This window comes from Colletes gigas, unplaced genomic scaffold, assembly GCF_013123115.1.
Source record: "Colletes gigas isolate AHSC1104 unplaced genomic scaffold, ASM1312311v1 Colletes_gigas_Sc00011, whole genome shotgun sequence".
In the NCBI taxonomy this organism is placed as follows: domain Eukaryota; kingdom Metazoa; phylum Arthropoda; class Insecta; order Hymenoptera; family Colletidae; genus Colletes; species Colletes gigas.
The window spans coordinates 1,849,005-1,865,601 of NW_025106640.1; the positions used below are offsets into that span (position 1 = coordinate 1,849,005).

The 16,597-nt window shown below is 38.2% G+C and overlaps 1 protein-coding gene across 3 annotated transcripts in view; it reads right to left on the reverse strand.

The window, feature by feature from the left end:
- The window catches only part of LOC122398102 (J domain-containing protein DDB_G0295729-like), a 47,377-nt gene that overhangs the window by 12,674 nt on the left and 18,106 nt on the right, over positions 1-16,597 (reverse strand). Inside the window, exon 1 of one of the 3 annotated variants that reach the window (XM_043397696.1) lies at positions 5,297-7,318. The exons of 1 other annotated variant lie outside the window; for it this stretch is intronic. In XM_043397696.1, the coding sequence (XP_043253631.1) occupies positions 5,297-5,350 (54 nt within the window). In that variant the 5' untranslated portion in view covers positions 5,351-7,318. Of the gene's footprint in view, positions 1-1,559; positions 2,274-5,296; positions 7,319-16,597 lie in introns of those variants that run through there. One more of the 3 variants, XM_043397697.1, reaches the window with a different exon arrangement.

Sequence of the window (16,597 nt, forward strand, 5' to 3'; positions counted from 1 at the left end):
TTTTAAACAAAACTAGGTAATTGTTTACACGAACCATGTTTCTATGTTTCTAAATAATTGTTGAATTAAAAAATCAACGAATGAGATATCGGGTATCGATTCTGCGTGGGGCCCGTAGCCGAAGCTTCGTTAAATTTATGGTAGACCCGCCCCTGTCTGGCCCTCCCCCTACCAACGGTCATTTTTTTTCCTCCCGTCCGATTCGCGCGACGGATTTTCAACATCCGCGTAAAATCGCGCAAGCTTGTTCGCAAGTGACGTCAACGTCGCATTCTCTTCGCCAATATAACTCAGAAACACACTTTCTCCGTCATTACGGCGAATAGAGGTCCATAATTATCGCATGAAACGCGCAATAACTGCACGTAACCACATTTCTCCTGACCCCTTACGTACGCGTATCGAAATCGGCAAGTAGAACGGGTCGGTTTCTTTAAAGCCCTGTGATATAAACGTTAAATCAGTCCAAAGACATTGAACGGCTCAGTGATTCTCAAACTGTGGCCAGTGGGCCCATGGGGGTCCAAGAAACAAAGAAATACCGCAGAATTTTCGATATCATTTTGCATCAAACACTCCTACAACAAGCAACCTCTTAATTAACTTCAACGAAGTCTAAATACAGGGATAAATTAAATGTGTAAAACAAATAAAAATTCTTAAAATCTATATACATTGTTTTAATTTGATTTTGCTCTTGGGGGTTCACCGAAAGTTTTCCTTCGTGCAAGGAGGCTGCGGGAACATGAAATTTGAGACATTGTAATGGTCATTAAACAGATATTTTGCCATCGAGCGATATATATTTTTCTATGGGAATGGAAAAAATTGAGCATCGTCAAATTTCCAAGCTCGTACGCGTATTTCTTGCGATCGCGAGTGTAGAATTGTGTCATTGTCGTGCAGCCTTCATCGATTGCGTCAGGCTACCTTATTACAAACGATGTAATAATTACTGTGCTGCGTCTTGTTCTGTTTACCGATAAGAAATAGCTCGTGTTAATAAACTTTATTGCTTATACGCATACGTAACGGTAATTCGAAGTTCAAGTTAATCGTGGCGCAGCCGTAAAATTGATATCGCGTAATTGGAAGCTATTAATCGTTGTTTCATTTAGTGTGCTACTGTTTGAAATAAACAATGGGGCGATCTTACAATGGATGTAATCAGAACATCGGTGAAAACATTTCGAACGACTAACAGATCGTGTTAAAATTTGTACTGCACCCACGCCACGTGTTACATATACATTTTTTGTATTATATATTTATTAGAAGAGTATACAGTCCGGTAACCTGTCGATCAGTATATAAATGAAATACAATTCGTATATCATGGTTTGCAAGAGCGCGTAATTCAATTTTCTTTTTTTATGCATGCCTTCGGCGCAACTTTATCTTATATTCTCTTTTCGATCGCATTTTCTACCAAACTAAAGCGCTGAGGATGTAAAAGCTAAGAAGTCACACAACACCCAAAGAAACTTCTACTGTCTACGGTAGGCTCTAGCATTAAAAAATTAATTGCGTGTTCTTATTACATTATTTCGTATCGTTACCTTAATTTTCGTTCCCCGAGCGGAGCACACTTATCCGATCCACTCCAGAAAATCCAAACGCGTCACCGGCATGATATATCGTCGAATTTCACCGCACAATCACACACGAGTCAACTGAATTTTATCTGATTTCGACGTAACATTCTGTCACTGGTCCTCGAGGCATCTGTCGTGCGTCGCCTCCTCGAGGATGCCGGTTACGAGCGTCGTCGAGAATAACCGAGACCCGCCGAAGGTCACCGAAGCTTCCCGAAGACCAGCGCGAATGACCGAACGTTTTCGCGTACCTGACATATTGCACTTCGAATTTCCAAAACAGCCTCGATTATTTTTCCGGGCCGCGTGAAAACCTCTGATTCATTTTCACGCTGCAATTAACTTTCGACCGCGACGTGCGTCCGTTATTGTTGCGCAAGGGGAACTACGGAACGCGTAACGGAAGTCGAACGTAGGCGAGGCGAACTTTGGTTACGAACTGGTCAGTCAGCGAGTGGACAGTTAGGCCCAAGAGGGAGTAAAGAATGGTAGGGAGAGGGTTGTAGCAGACTCGGATTCGGAAAGCAATTTGCCCACGGTGTAAATGAAATTAATAAGCAGTAATGGCAGTAACATTAACAACGTTATTTTCACATTTTATCAGCTACCGAAGATGTTCAAATATTGACTTGGCAGTGTATATTAATACCTTCAGAGCACACTCGAGGAATTAAAAATTTTGAAGATGCAACAACGTTACGACGTTGTATAGAGTTAACATTTTGAAGGATATAGCTAGAATTTATATAAGAAGGTGGGTAAAAATTGTAACAGAAAATAATAATAATAATGAAAATTACTTAATGGTTTGGAATAAATGTACACACATACGTCGTGGATACTTTTACGACGAATTGCAAATAATTCGTTTCACTTTTATCTAGTGAATAATTGACGAGGAGCCCGGAGCGCCGCGATTTCTAAATGCAGCCCTGAATCAGGGAGTCACAGGGAGGGGGGAGAAGGAAGAAAGTAAGAAAAGCAGATAGAGAGAGAGAGAGAGTCCTGTTCCGCGTGCACACGTGCACGAATGTTGCGTGCTCTTCTTCTGTGTGTGACTTATTCGCGGCCAGGTAGGGCCACCGATAGACCGTACGTAATGTAAACGCGAACAAAACATGTCCTTTTTCAGGTAAACCGTGAAACTAACCTGCGCGTGTCTCCGCCCACGTCTTTACGAGTCAAACTGGCGAACAGCTGACACGTGCAGTCTTCCGTATCACGGCGTGCCAGGATTTAATGATCGAGCGTACTTAAAATTCTTCGACTACCACGGCTGATTTTGCAACGGGGTTATAAATTAAAGAAACCACTTTCGAAAATAGCGTTATTACAGTTGCCGGAACTGGGAAGGTAGTTTAAAATGAAATAATCTATTTTAACAATACTAGAATACCGAGAAGATTTTAAGAAAATATTTCACAAAGAGAAGATAAAAATTTAAATCAATACATGGACCTTATCAGTTATCTGTTATTTTCTTTATTTTTAGATGCTAACGTTGTGAAAAGAATCGCACTGTTCGACGAGATTGCGATCAGACATCGCGTGTACAGACGGTACCGTTTCTCCCAATGGTTCTCCGTTTTCACAACGACACTAGATATCAGCATCGTTGGAATGTTATCGACACGGACAGTCGTTCTTGATCTTGTCTCAACGAGATCGTTCTCAGCTATGCGGGAACGGCGATTGTCCTAGAAAACGAGATTCTACCGGTCGGCGCCTGGTTCGCGGTAGTTGTGCAATTGCTCCGTAACGACTTCGTCGAGACCTTCTTACACACGCGTACCCGGTTTTTGCGGAAACCACCATCGAGATACACCATTAATTCGCGCACGCCTTAATTGTCAATCGGAAGCCACCGATACGGGACGACGGATTTTACATTTTCTACGTTTCTTCATACCGCGGTACACCACGCCATAATTACTAGAAACTACTGATAACACCGATCTTGATACAGATAGCCTGTGCTATTCGTAATCTTCGCCACTGATGTAGTAAAAAAATCATAAAGGAAGTTGAGAAACACTGCTCTAGTACACCTTTTGTATTTGTTAAGTTATCACATGTCCCGTAAAGTGGACATTGGCACCTAGAAGTATTTGATAATATCAAGACACTCGCGTACCACGTAACACAAGTAACAGTACCGCAAGCTTCTATAATTTATTAATAAATATATCTTCACTTTTTAATTTTGTAACCCATCTATATCTATATTTTGTAATAAATTAAGTTAATGAAAGGGGTCAATTGGTGCAATTGGACTTTGTACACCTGTGATTTACGGTCACTGACTCGAGAACTTATGTACATATGTAGGAAGCTTGAATGGATCTATTATTAACTTATTTCGTAATAAAATATAGTCAGGGTATCATTAACTTTTTCTTTACAATAAAATATAGCGTTTCTATTCAACGACGTTCCATATTTAATAGGTAATAGTACGTTATTCGATAATCAGAGCGTGCAACGTTAACGCGTACTGTGTGCCTTAATAATCTTCTACTCCGAGGAAATGACGTACCCAACTGCGATGAAAATATAATATCGAGCAATTAGTACGTTTGTATTTGTAAGATACGTACGTTCCGGGAAGCTCTATCTTCTAACGTTATTACAACACGGTATCGGTAAATGTTAACGCTTAAATGGAATCGTAAGATACTCAAACACCTCAGAAAGCATTATACATCTTTGTAAAAACAATCTATCTGTAATTAATATATTTCTTTTATGCAATAAAACTTTCTACATAGTTCGTTATGTTTTATAAATTGTTTCCTCCGCAGAAACTAAAGAATGTCATGTCTCCCTTATTGTCGAACGGAAACTGTTCCAATCTAGACCCAGTAAAAACTTAACCCCGTTTTCGCGTGTGTTCCGTGCCAAAGAAACGCAAGTCATTATTTACCCAGCGCAATAAGAGTGCTCCATTTTCTGGAAACTAGAAAAATACTGTTCGCTTCGACGGACATCGATCGATCAAATGTTTTACCAGAGCGCAATAATCTCGATTACAAAATTCCAACTTTTGACCTTTCGCCATAAATTCTTTGGGAGATCACCTAACTATACACATGTAGGTCAGCTACTGAGTCAGTAATAAATTTTTTGTTATTTTACGGACCGTGTCACACGACAAACATGACCATGCACGGGGAAGATAAAAGGCCAGCAACTATGAAAACATATTCTCTGCGTCTAATTTAAACTTTTTATCGAACTAACTTTTTTATTATCACAAAGTTCGTGGTTTTACTCTTTCAAGCGTTCAATTCATTTCGTTTTTGTTTGAATAAAAGTACAAATCCTCGAGCACTCGCTGGCGTCCGCCATGACAGTTTACAATGTTCTCTAAATTAGAAACGAACATTTGGTCCAAACGCACCGTTGGAAGACCCCCGGAGCGCCTCGAAGGGTTAATCCGCATTGCAGACGACTCCGTTTCGAACAAAGGCACCCAGGAGCATAAAGCATCGGACTGTTTCGTCCTTGGTCGTGACTCTATCGCGCGGGGCGTAAAAAAAGCCCGCAACGGGAATATCTCTGGCTCGGGACTGAATTCAATCCTGCACGATAACGTTTCATCGATTTATTAACTCGGTTACCTTAGAAACCCGGTTCGCTGGCCCTCGGTTAGTCTGGGGGATAACCGTTATCACGATGCACGAATACAATCGATTTCTTACCGCTTGGGTGTAGCCCAGCCAGAGTTTCGAGTCTATCTTCTTCCTGCACGACATTGTTCCCAATGATTATCGTCGAACACCGCTCGATTCTTTTCTCTGTTTCCGTTCCAGCCAAGATCGCCAGCGGAGACCTCGACTTCCATTCACTCGAGTTTTATCTCACGCGGATAGTCTTTTCGCGGGAGTCTTTCCGTTTCGACCCACCGGGCTAAAAAATTTCGTCCACGGTGAGATACCTGCCCGTTGATTCATCCTCGAACGATTTGCATTCCTCGCGGTTGATGCAATTTTCGTACTATCTCGTTCGCTTGGGCATTGTTTGCGCTGGACGAGACGTCTGATCGAACAAATAACGTTCCATCGACGAGCTGACGAATTCTTTCGTGATGGGGACACTGGGGTTTCAAGATTATCACGTTGTTCGTCACTTGGGTATTTATTGCAATGGAATGTTCATAGTTGTTCTTGAGTTGGGAGTTATTGTTTCCACTGGATTAAGTGTCCGTCGACGATAAACTGTCGCAACAAACGATAAGGCTGGCGATTCCATAAATCCTCTTGAGGTTGTTTATTTTTGTTTCTCACGTTTTAACTCTATAAACTGGTCGAAATACACGTTTAACGCGTCGATAGGTGAACACCGTACCCGCGAGACTTTTCATTCCCCATCCACTTCGATCTGCTATTTTCTACTGAAATCCCGATGACTTTCTCAGCGGCTGCAAACACACGCCGTCAGAATCTCTTCAGCTTTCTTCTTCGACGGAGCAACGTGATTCGCGGATTTGCGATTCTCATCGATGATGTAAAGCACAATAGAGCATCTCTTCTCACAGTGTGATAATTTTCGATATTCTTCTCCCGCTGTCTCGTCGTGTCGAGCAACGACTTAGCAGATAATCTACGACACGTGAGCAGAGAATCATGGCTGCGAATGTAGCTTCCCGTCCAACGTGAGTACTCGCACGCAGACGATTACGTTATCAGCCTGCATACGCGCCTGTCACTCCTGCATCCAATAATTGCTCCCAGCAACATTCCCAGAACCAACCCTCCGACGACTGTTAATCGTCCTCAAAATGGAATTTTTAACGCCAGAGGGTTCGTAAGATTTAATATCGTAGAAATATTTACGGTACTCGTGGGAAGAATACGAGAGGTGGGACAAATCCATAATCGATGCTGGTGTTAATTGGACGGAATTAATTGGCTCGAAGGAAGGTCTTCCATCGCGGAGTTATGTAAATCTCTGGGCTCTTTGGACGCGTTGCGACACGGACTTCCGTTCGCCTCGAAGTTCGTTTCTTCGTGAAATTGAACGATCCATGATCGTCGATAGGACCTGCAACTCGATTAAAATCGAGGTTATCGGCTGTTGGAACGTTTCATTGATCCACCGACGTCGACGATATTATTGTCGATCGTTCGTGGCGCACCATCGCGGAAAAAGGTTCTTCGCGCCGCGGCAAGAAACGCTCAACTAACCCGGCGTCGTGAGGCTTGCACGTTATCTGTCACCTGCAGGACAATTGATAACACCGACGACGATTATGACGCGAGTCGTCGCGACGGTACGCGCCGATCGCGGTCGAGTCTTCGTAAACAGAAGCAAACGCCAGCGAGGAATTTCGGCGAGATTCAAGGCAACGAAACGATAAATTAAGAGACGAGATAACGTTTCGAAATATCGTCAACAATACTTTGTCTCCCATCGCGAACCATTTAATTTAAAAAAAAATATTCCTGCGACGTTCATTTGAAACAGTATTATTGCTTGCACTTTAAAGAATGTGTGACTTATTTTATGTGTTTTAGAATTTTTCAGCCCCAGCCCTTGGAATGGTTCCAATGCATAAAAAAATAATTTCTGTATCAGCTCGATCGAATAACGAGAAAACGTGCCTCGTAGGTTCGTGTGTGAAACTTTGAGAGCTTCGGGGCACGTTTTTACGTTATCTGATCGAGATCCAATTTTACATTTGATATCTCTTTACACACGGTCAAATTTTGTATGTATTTTAGTGATTAACGCGTTGGCTGCCATGGTGGTCACCGGTGACCGACAGTTCAAACTAAACATTGTAAATATAAATAAAAAATAGTTAAATATCGACGATTGTTGACAAATGGATTCTTATTAACCCTTTAAACTCCGTTATTTATTTTCGTGTTTAGTATTGCAAGATTGTAGTCGACTGTAAACGATTGTGGGACAAGGCTGATTTGCAACGCAATTTCGCGTATATTTTACCATTGACAATGACTTCGACGGATGGCTAGTGTCCAATATTGAAATTAATCCACGTTAATGCATCCACAACAGTGTGCAAACGAGTGAGGGAGTGTTTGCGTCACATCGATACTCCACACATTCTCAAACAGCAATTTCATGCTCCTATCATGACCCATAAGAGCCAAAGAATTTCACAATATTTTCCAGCGAAATCAGCCCAACTATGCAACTATGAAATTTTAAAACGACAAAAGACATTGAAGATAATAACAGTCGTTTTACTTTGTCCGTTATACTTGGAGAAATGCTCGTGAATTTATGGACTGACCTAGACGATTGCCTCACGTTATCACAAAAATTACGATTAAAAGATAAAAGCATTATCTGTTTCGTTGTGCCTGTCAGAGACGCGATATCGCAGAAAATTATGTAAGCATTACTTAATTATGTATAGCAATTCTTAGCCGTCGTTCGAGACCAGTATCGTTTCGTGTTGATAATCCGGACGAACCAGTTAATCGCGACGTTTCCGGTTTTGGGTGAAAGCCACTATTTCGTTACAGGTTACGTCATTATGTGTCGAATCATGGTGTCGCGCAGACTGGCCTGTTCTTCGTCGTGTAAACATTATTATCGCGATGATATATGTATGTCGGTGCTTCCCCGAAATCTTACACGACTGCTAGTAAAAAAAAAAAATGATAACGACGAACGTGTACAAGGCTGAAACCATTTGTACATGCCTACCAGGTATAAAGAGCTAATACATTTGTTATTCTGCCTGGTTTTTCCATTCGCAAATTTACATTTACGGTATTAAAATTTTCCTGGCTCTGGTCTCACAAGGTAAATTTCAATCTACAAGCCAGGAAAATAAAATTAAGAATATGTAAATCGGTGTAGACTTGAGGTTCTGCTTGCAAGGTGATCATTTTATCTTCCTTGGATGTTATTGAAACTATCATAGTTTTTATGCAATTTAAATGCTTACGTTTCTTTTGCAAGCATATTATTTTGCTCGTTTATGGTTGAACACCCTGTACAAACGCTTAAAAGTAGGTGGAGTCGCTCGATGCGGGTACATACATACATACGTATGGTCGTTTCGCGTCTGCACACGCACACAGAGAACACAAAAGCAGGTGTACGACAAAAGGATACCTTCTGTGCGGGTCTTTACGCACTCCACGACCTTTTAAGAGATACGCCTTGACAAGCAGAGTGCGTCAACTTTTCGCAATCGGACACAATAAAGCAGTTCGTGACATCAGCAAGCGTTTGGTATCCGGTTTCTTCTTTTTTCACTTATAAAGAGTGTTCGGCTATTTCTGGGGAGAAATTTTAATGGGAGATTCTAGAGGCCAAAATAAGACGAAAATCGAGAATATCAATTTCTTGGCTGAGACTTCGTTAAAAAAGTTATTAAAAAATTAAATTGAAAAATTTCAAATCGTTCTGAAAAAATTATTTTTGGTTATGGGGGTCGATTATAATCATTTTTGGTGAATAGACACACCCTCGAATTCCTACGCATTTTCGAGAAAAAAATTCGAATAGGTATGAAATTTTTCGGCGAAAAGAAAAATTTCAAGTCGTTCAAAAAAATTATTTTTAGCTGCGAGGGCCGATTACAATCATTTTTGGTCATTACACATACTCCCGAAATGTTATGCATTTTTGAGAAAAAAATTCCTTACTGAAAATCTAATGTAAGGCCAGAAAAGCTACACATGTGTATCTTTAAAATGTCATAACTTCTGAACGGATTGGAGGATTTCAATATTTAAAAAGCCAAACAACGCGTATTTTGGTGAAGAATATATGGAAATTCAAAAAACTTTCAAAAAATTATTCCTTGACTCCGCAATATGAGAAAAACTCCATAAAAATGGTCCAATTTTCAAACAGCCATAACTCCTATAATAGCGAATATATTTCATTGAAATTTTGAGGGGACCTAGAGTTCTTGGATACCTATAAAAAAGTATTTAACAACTTTTCTGTACAACGCCAACTACGTTTATTAAAAATGAAAAACGAGTTTTAAGAAATATCGACAGAGGGGAGGTGCCTAAATTTTTAGACGATAATGAAAAATTTCAAATCATACTAAAAAAATTATATTTAGTAACAGGGGTAAATTACAAGTATTTTTGGTGAATAGACATACCCCTGAAATCCTACCCATTTTCGAAAAAAAAATTCGAGATGGTGTGAAATTTTTCTGTGAAAAAAAAATTTTCAAATCGTTCTAAAAAAATTATTCTCTGTTGCAGGGGTCGATTACAATCATTTTTGGTCAATAGACCTACCCCCGAAATCCTATGCATTTTCGAGAAAAAAATTCAGTAAGGGCGGAACTTTAAATGTTAATAACTTCTTAACAAAGGCTCTATCAACAAATTGGTATTCTTGAGTTTCGTCTTATTTTAGCTTCTAGAATCTTCCATTAAAATTTTTCCCAGGGTTCGCCGATCTTATTTATTCGGAATTTTTTCAAAAACTATTTTTCCACATTTTAATTCTGTTAAAATAATAATTTACAATTGTCACAAGGAAAATTATTTATATTTTGTTAGGCAATTTTGGAGCCTAGGCAATAATTTTATTATCCACACTGCATTATTATTGTTTCACAAATGGTTATACTGTAAACCCCTGGTCGCTTCTTGAGACAATGCCGCGCGACACGTTGGTCGACATATGGCTAACGACAGGAATGGAATAAAATAGAGAATCGATATAGTGGCGAGATAACAATTTGCGTCACACGGTACGTGGCATTGTTCGATCGGTTTACACGATATTCGAAATTTACGGACGCCTGGAACGCGCGGTAACTTCTGCCTTATAATGGAGCCGGCAACGCGCTCTTATCGTGCACAGACTACAATAGAATAAACACTACTTCTTATTTCAATCGATGCTCTTTACGGGAACTCGAGTCCTGCGACTGATTGTGCATGCACACGCGAAACGGAAATCGTTTGTATCGCGTGACCCAGAAAAATGCAACATCGACGAATATCGATTTTCTTTTTTAATAGTGTTTAAAGTCAAACGGAAGGCCATCGACGATTTGCACAGTCCTTTCCAACGAGAGTGATAGAACTCTGTAAAAATTGTTGCAACGTTGATTTTTAATGGGTTAGTCAATTCGATACAGAACGATACCTTTCAAAATTAAATCAGTCACAAATGGCGATAGAAGAAACACGTCCATCATTACCGTGACGCAGATAGAAATCGCCTTTCACTGTGTCAGCAGACAGCACGATTTTTTTTCCACGACGTGACAAAAATGAGTCCAATTCGGACGTGTCGATTTGCTCGTTGCATTTACCGATTCCTACTTCGTCAGATTTGTTTCGTTTCAAAATGGTATCAGAAGTCGTGTTCCTCAAATTTACTTCCAACGCTGAAAAAATAAGATGAAATAAATAATTGTGATTAGTTTGAGGTCTTAAAATGATTGTTTCAATAATTGATAATAAATGTTAATTTTAACCACTAATAGCAGAGATAATTCTATGGAGAGATTAAAGAGAGACACCATGTAAGATGCAGAAGATTAGGGGTTGGTAAATTATCTGTTAAAAGGAACAGCGAGGACTTTAATTGCCTCTGGCTCGTTAAAATTGTTATGTTTTTATTTGCATCGCTCTAATCGTATCTTTCGATAAAATTTTTCGTTAATATGTGTACGCTCGAACCGAACACGATTTCAGAAATGTCGACAATGTTGTAATCTCAATAGCAGCGGCTACCAGCTATCTTATCTGCCTTTTTTCTCGCCGGTTTCCCGCCGATTGCTTTAGTTGGAAACGATACACATTTATCTCTGCCCGGTGGAATTACATTTTGTTCCGTTCCTACCGAATTATCCACGTTAAGCTCATCGATCCCGAATTCTGATAAGACCAATGAAAGGTATCTCTTCCATTCAAGTCAATCGACCATACACAATTCTTACCATATCGACGGTAATTACCCAAGGATCTGGGATCGACTTGGTTCTCGAAACATATTTATCAAAACAAAGAATTCTGCGTTATTTTTGTTCGATCACATATAGTTTTACACATTATTGTTATCTGCGAAACGATCGAAGTCTATCGAGACGATACCGTCGATCGAAAAACACTTAAACGTTCGATAAAGCTCCCTTCAATTACCCGTTTAATAGATTTTTTTCGCGCGACAAGTAGCAACGTGTAATCGCGAAAGTCGTCGAACAGAAAGAAAAGCAATTAAACATTGACAGCTGGAATGTAGAAAGCAATTTAACTACGCAGAAAATAACGCCACTTTCTTCGTTATCGCGAGAAACCTCTTTTACGATCCTTCGATATTTCGAAAAACTAGTTCTACACCCATTGAACCGTGAAAATAGCAACTAAGTGGGAAAATTACTACCCTGAATTAATTACGATCCTATAAATATCATAAGTGAAACACCACTGGGGGTCGTAGCACCGAATGTGTTAATAATTCTAGGAGTTAATCAGTTATTTCAAGGTTATTTTACTTTCCACTTATATTTGTACACTATTGTATGGTGGAATTATTTCCATTAACATTGTGTTATTTCTGTAGAAGTAGTTTTTTTAAAATATTTTAATTGACAAGTAATCCCAGATTAATTACAAGAAAATTACAAGATTCACAGAGAGGTGTAATGATGTATAAACAGTAAACACAAATCAATACATATGTTTTTTTCCCCCCGAGCGGTCACCCATCCCAAAGTTGACCCCGCGCCCGATGAAGCTGCACTTCGATAATCGTACGACAACCAGCGTTTCCAAACACACCACGACCACCAACAAATATTGCTTTTAATTTATTCAAATTTAAACCTTTACATATCTAAATTATAGTGTACGAACCCATGTGGGAGTAACTGTATATTAATTCCGTAAAATTTTTAACGAAACACAGAAATAACGTGTTGCAGAAACGGAATATCGATTTCGTGGTCTGAAATTAGCAAGCTGCCTCTTAAAGAGGAATGCAACCTATAAACGCGCGCAAAAAATAAGCGATACGGTTGCAATATATTATCCTACGAGTCCGCCGGTTCTTTTATTCACCTTTTCCCCCGATCAGTTTTGTAACGTCGTTAAGCCGTCAACTTTTCCCGGTACGATTAATAATTATCCGCGTTTGTTACGCTTTCTTCGCTTCGGTTAATTCGGTTGGAGTCGCGCGAAAGAATTCCGTTTCTGGGCGAGAAAAAAGGTACGAACCGGAACGTTTAAGTTTCACATCCTCGTACCGATTGCTCCTCCTTATTTTAAAAGACGCTTGGTCGAGGCAACATCCATCATTACCGAGAGCGATCTTATCGAGAACGCCTAACACAATGTCGTGCGGAGTACGAACTGGGTTAAACATACATTCCCAATGCCGTGTGTACCGCTACTTGACACTGTCGTTTGATCGAGAAATAAGGGGATTAACTGTGAAATTTCCTGGTAACGAGTTAACAAAATATCCGCGATCGTGTTTCTAACGTGGAAATTGCCGGAGTGTTTCGTAATCCTCTTTCGTTTTTATTCAGCTTCGATCGGGCAATTTTCTGGTCGACATACTTGCAAATGGGAAACAACTGACAAACAAAGCGAAATGTTCTTGTTTTGGAATCTAATTGAAATCTGTGTTGGGCGAAAATGTGATTATTTAACTTTATTTATAAATAATTTTTATATACCTGGGGATATTAAATCATATTATAAAAATAATAAAAATTGGAATTTTGAAAAGTTGTTTTTTATTATTTTATTATTTTATTTATTAAATTTTTAATTAATAATATAATATTTTTAAATTTGCAATTTAATAGTTTTTTTAATTTATAAAAATTTTATGCGATTTTAATTTTATAATTAATTTTTTTTACACGTTGAGACTATTTCATAAGAATTTCATTGTGGTTAATATAAACTCGTTATTTAAATAAATTAATATTGAATTATTATCTTCATTGATGAATTTATAATTTATTCCTTTTAATCAGATACAATATTATTATTATTAATTAATTAATTTATTCAAATTTAAAAATATAAATAAACTATAATATGATGAAGTGATTTTATTCAACTAATCATAAATATATTGGAATATTCTATTTTTGCAATAAGAACCGGAATAATTCGTATGGAATTAAGTTCACCTGGTATGCGAATTAATAATGATCAAATTTATTCGGAACAACGAATAAACTAACGTAATTTTTGAGTAACTGATAAATCAAAATTATCCATTATATCTTTTTTATTTCGTAAAAGAACGTGTATGCATATAAGGGAACGTGAAAAGTCGACGCTTATAAATACGAATTGCTCAATAGAATATAATTGTACGCGCGAAAACTGTTACACAGTTTCCAACTATCTATTATAAACTGCCTACTATAAATTCTGTTTGCCTTTCTATTCAGTATTTATGCAACAACCTGTCTATAATTTGGGAGTAAATATATGTTGGACAAAGTGGAATTTAAGAAAGGGCATGTTTAACATGAATGCAGCTTGTTTGAAAACCCACATGTTTCTACGAAATATGCTTCATGGAATACAATTGAATAAATTGAAGAATTTCGTTCGTTTAATTTCGTAACAAAATCTCTAAACAGCTTACTCGATATACTAATTTGAAGTATATCATTTCCAAACAATTTGCAAACATAATCAAATTAGTTGAGAACGTCGAAGTATCTAAATAAGCATTTAACAAACATCATTTTGTAACTGAATTTAAAAAATAATATTAGTGGATATTTTGCAACGAAGAGAAAAGAAATTAAAACGTGCAACATTTTAATTGAAAATGTTCTTTCAAAATCTGTCAATTATTACTGATTTGCGACCTGAAACAATTCAGCAAATAATTTCCAGTTGCTCAATCCCTTACCTAACGCGATCCTCGAACCGAGTGGAAAAAAAAAGTGAAACTAAAACAGTTTTGCTAAAAGAATTTCGAGCCGTGAACTTGCTCGTTAAAAATCACCTACTTCGTGCTAATTGGAACGACGAGACACGCAGATTTTCCTTTTAAGGCAACGGTGATGTTTCTGCCAAGACATTCGTCGAGGCCCCGACGATATTATTCATTAAAAAGTCAATAGTGCGACGATCAAGATAAGGAGAGATGAAAGTTTCATTGTTTGGAGCTCCGAGCATAATACTTCGATCTTCGAGTAACATATTATCTTGTTTCCTTTTATTCATAAGTCAGCAGTAGAGATAAGCGTTTATTTACATAAACAAAGACGCAGAAAAATGTTAAAAACTAATTTGGAATGTGCTTTTTATATTTTTTAAATTTGATCATTATTTGTAACACTTTAATGGCTAATATTCTTCGCTATTGATATTGTAGACCAAAGTGAGATACACGAAGGTGCTAGGAATTATAAATTTAACCTCGACAAACGTAATAAGTTGAACGTATGGTGACTGATACGGTAGATCACGCGTACGTGACAATGGCCGACGTCTGCTGGCTCGAAAAGTCACGTATACGTGACAGCGGCCGTCAAAGTGTTAAATGATTAATTCTCGATGATATTGACCCGATTTTCGAGAGATAATAACATAACGATACCACGACTGTACCATCGCTAGGGAAAGGAATGAAAATTAAGGATAATTTGCCTCGTGCAACGACTATTAATTCACCATCGACCCAAATATTATGTGAAACCGGCGACTCTAAAAATTGCTCAATGCATCTATCGAATACGTTCTAAGACGCGATTCGTCGATAATTCGACGTCAAATCATCACGGATGGCCGATGGAATAGCGACAATATGATAATGAGGAAGAATCAGAGCGGAATGCGAGTAATGAAGCATACGATCGTGCATAAAAATATAGGCGGGGCCCCAGTATACAGAGCGACAGTTAGTTTCGTCTTCTGCTCTAGAATCGAGTCAACTTTTTTTGCAAATCGACGTAAATTCGTGCTTTCCACTAACGCGCGAAAGCAGCGAATCGAAGAGGAAACGTTTTGTTCTACGTAAAGTTTCACGATGAGTCGCGGATAAAACAGAATTTCTTTACCGCTCCGGAATATGCAATTTTCTTGCTCGAGATAAGAAATGCAAATTTTAGTTTTATTGTTGTTTTATTATCGAGCGAAAGTTCATTGTCTACGGAGTTTCACAATGACTCGTCGACTCGTTCGGATGAAACTAAAACGTCTAATCATCGGCGAGTAAATATCATTATTTGTTCGTTTTTGGTTGTCTATTGTTCGAACAAAGTTTTTCTCATCTCCTGCTATCGGTAATCTAGAGATAACCGCGATTTTTAAGAACGCACTTTCATCATGGCGTATCGACGATTTATCTCGATCACGAAGAGCAGCCCTCTCGCTTTGAGATCACGTTGGTATTATTGCTGTTCAATGCGAGGAGTTCATACGGTCACGTATTCGCTATCAAATAGATCAATTCCGTGTCGGTACGATCCACTTAAAATACCTTTAATGCAAATCAGGCTTTAATACTCGCGCGATTACCTTCTCATTGGAAGCTCGAACGAATGGGACGAATATCGAGGCTGGAATAAATAATATTCTGATACTGAAAATTGGAGGAAACAAGCCACTTTTTGCATACTGAAAATCAGCTGATGGGAAGTTTCATATAAATATTTTTTATGAAGTCAAAAAGAAGTGAATGGATCCAAATTTCTTGACTTTCGTAATTATTACAATTATAATATAATTTCTTTTAGGAAGATGTTCAACACCTTCATTACGATATTATTATTCCTATTAAATTTTGCTATTAAGAAATAATGTTTGAATGTTGATCAGATTAATTTATTCTGTTACTGATGGTCTATTTAAAATATTTCTTGATAATATAACATGGTTTAGGGGAAGCTTTAAAATGAGTATACTAAATTATTTGCTATTTGTATCAAAGTTTTCGAGATGACCTATACTTCCTCATAAAGAACCCTATTTTTTTATACACTTTTAAATACATTTTTTCCTATTTAAACAAAAACCACGTTGAAATAAAAATATAGTCTCATCCCCCAAACCATA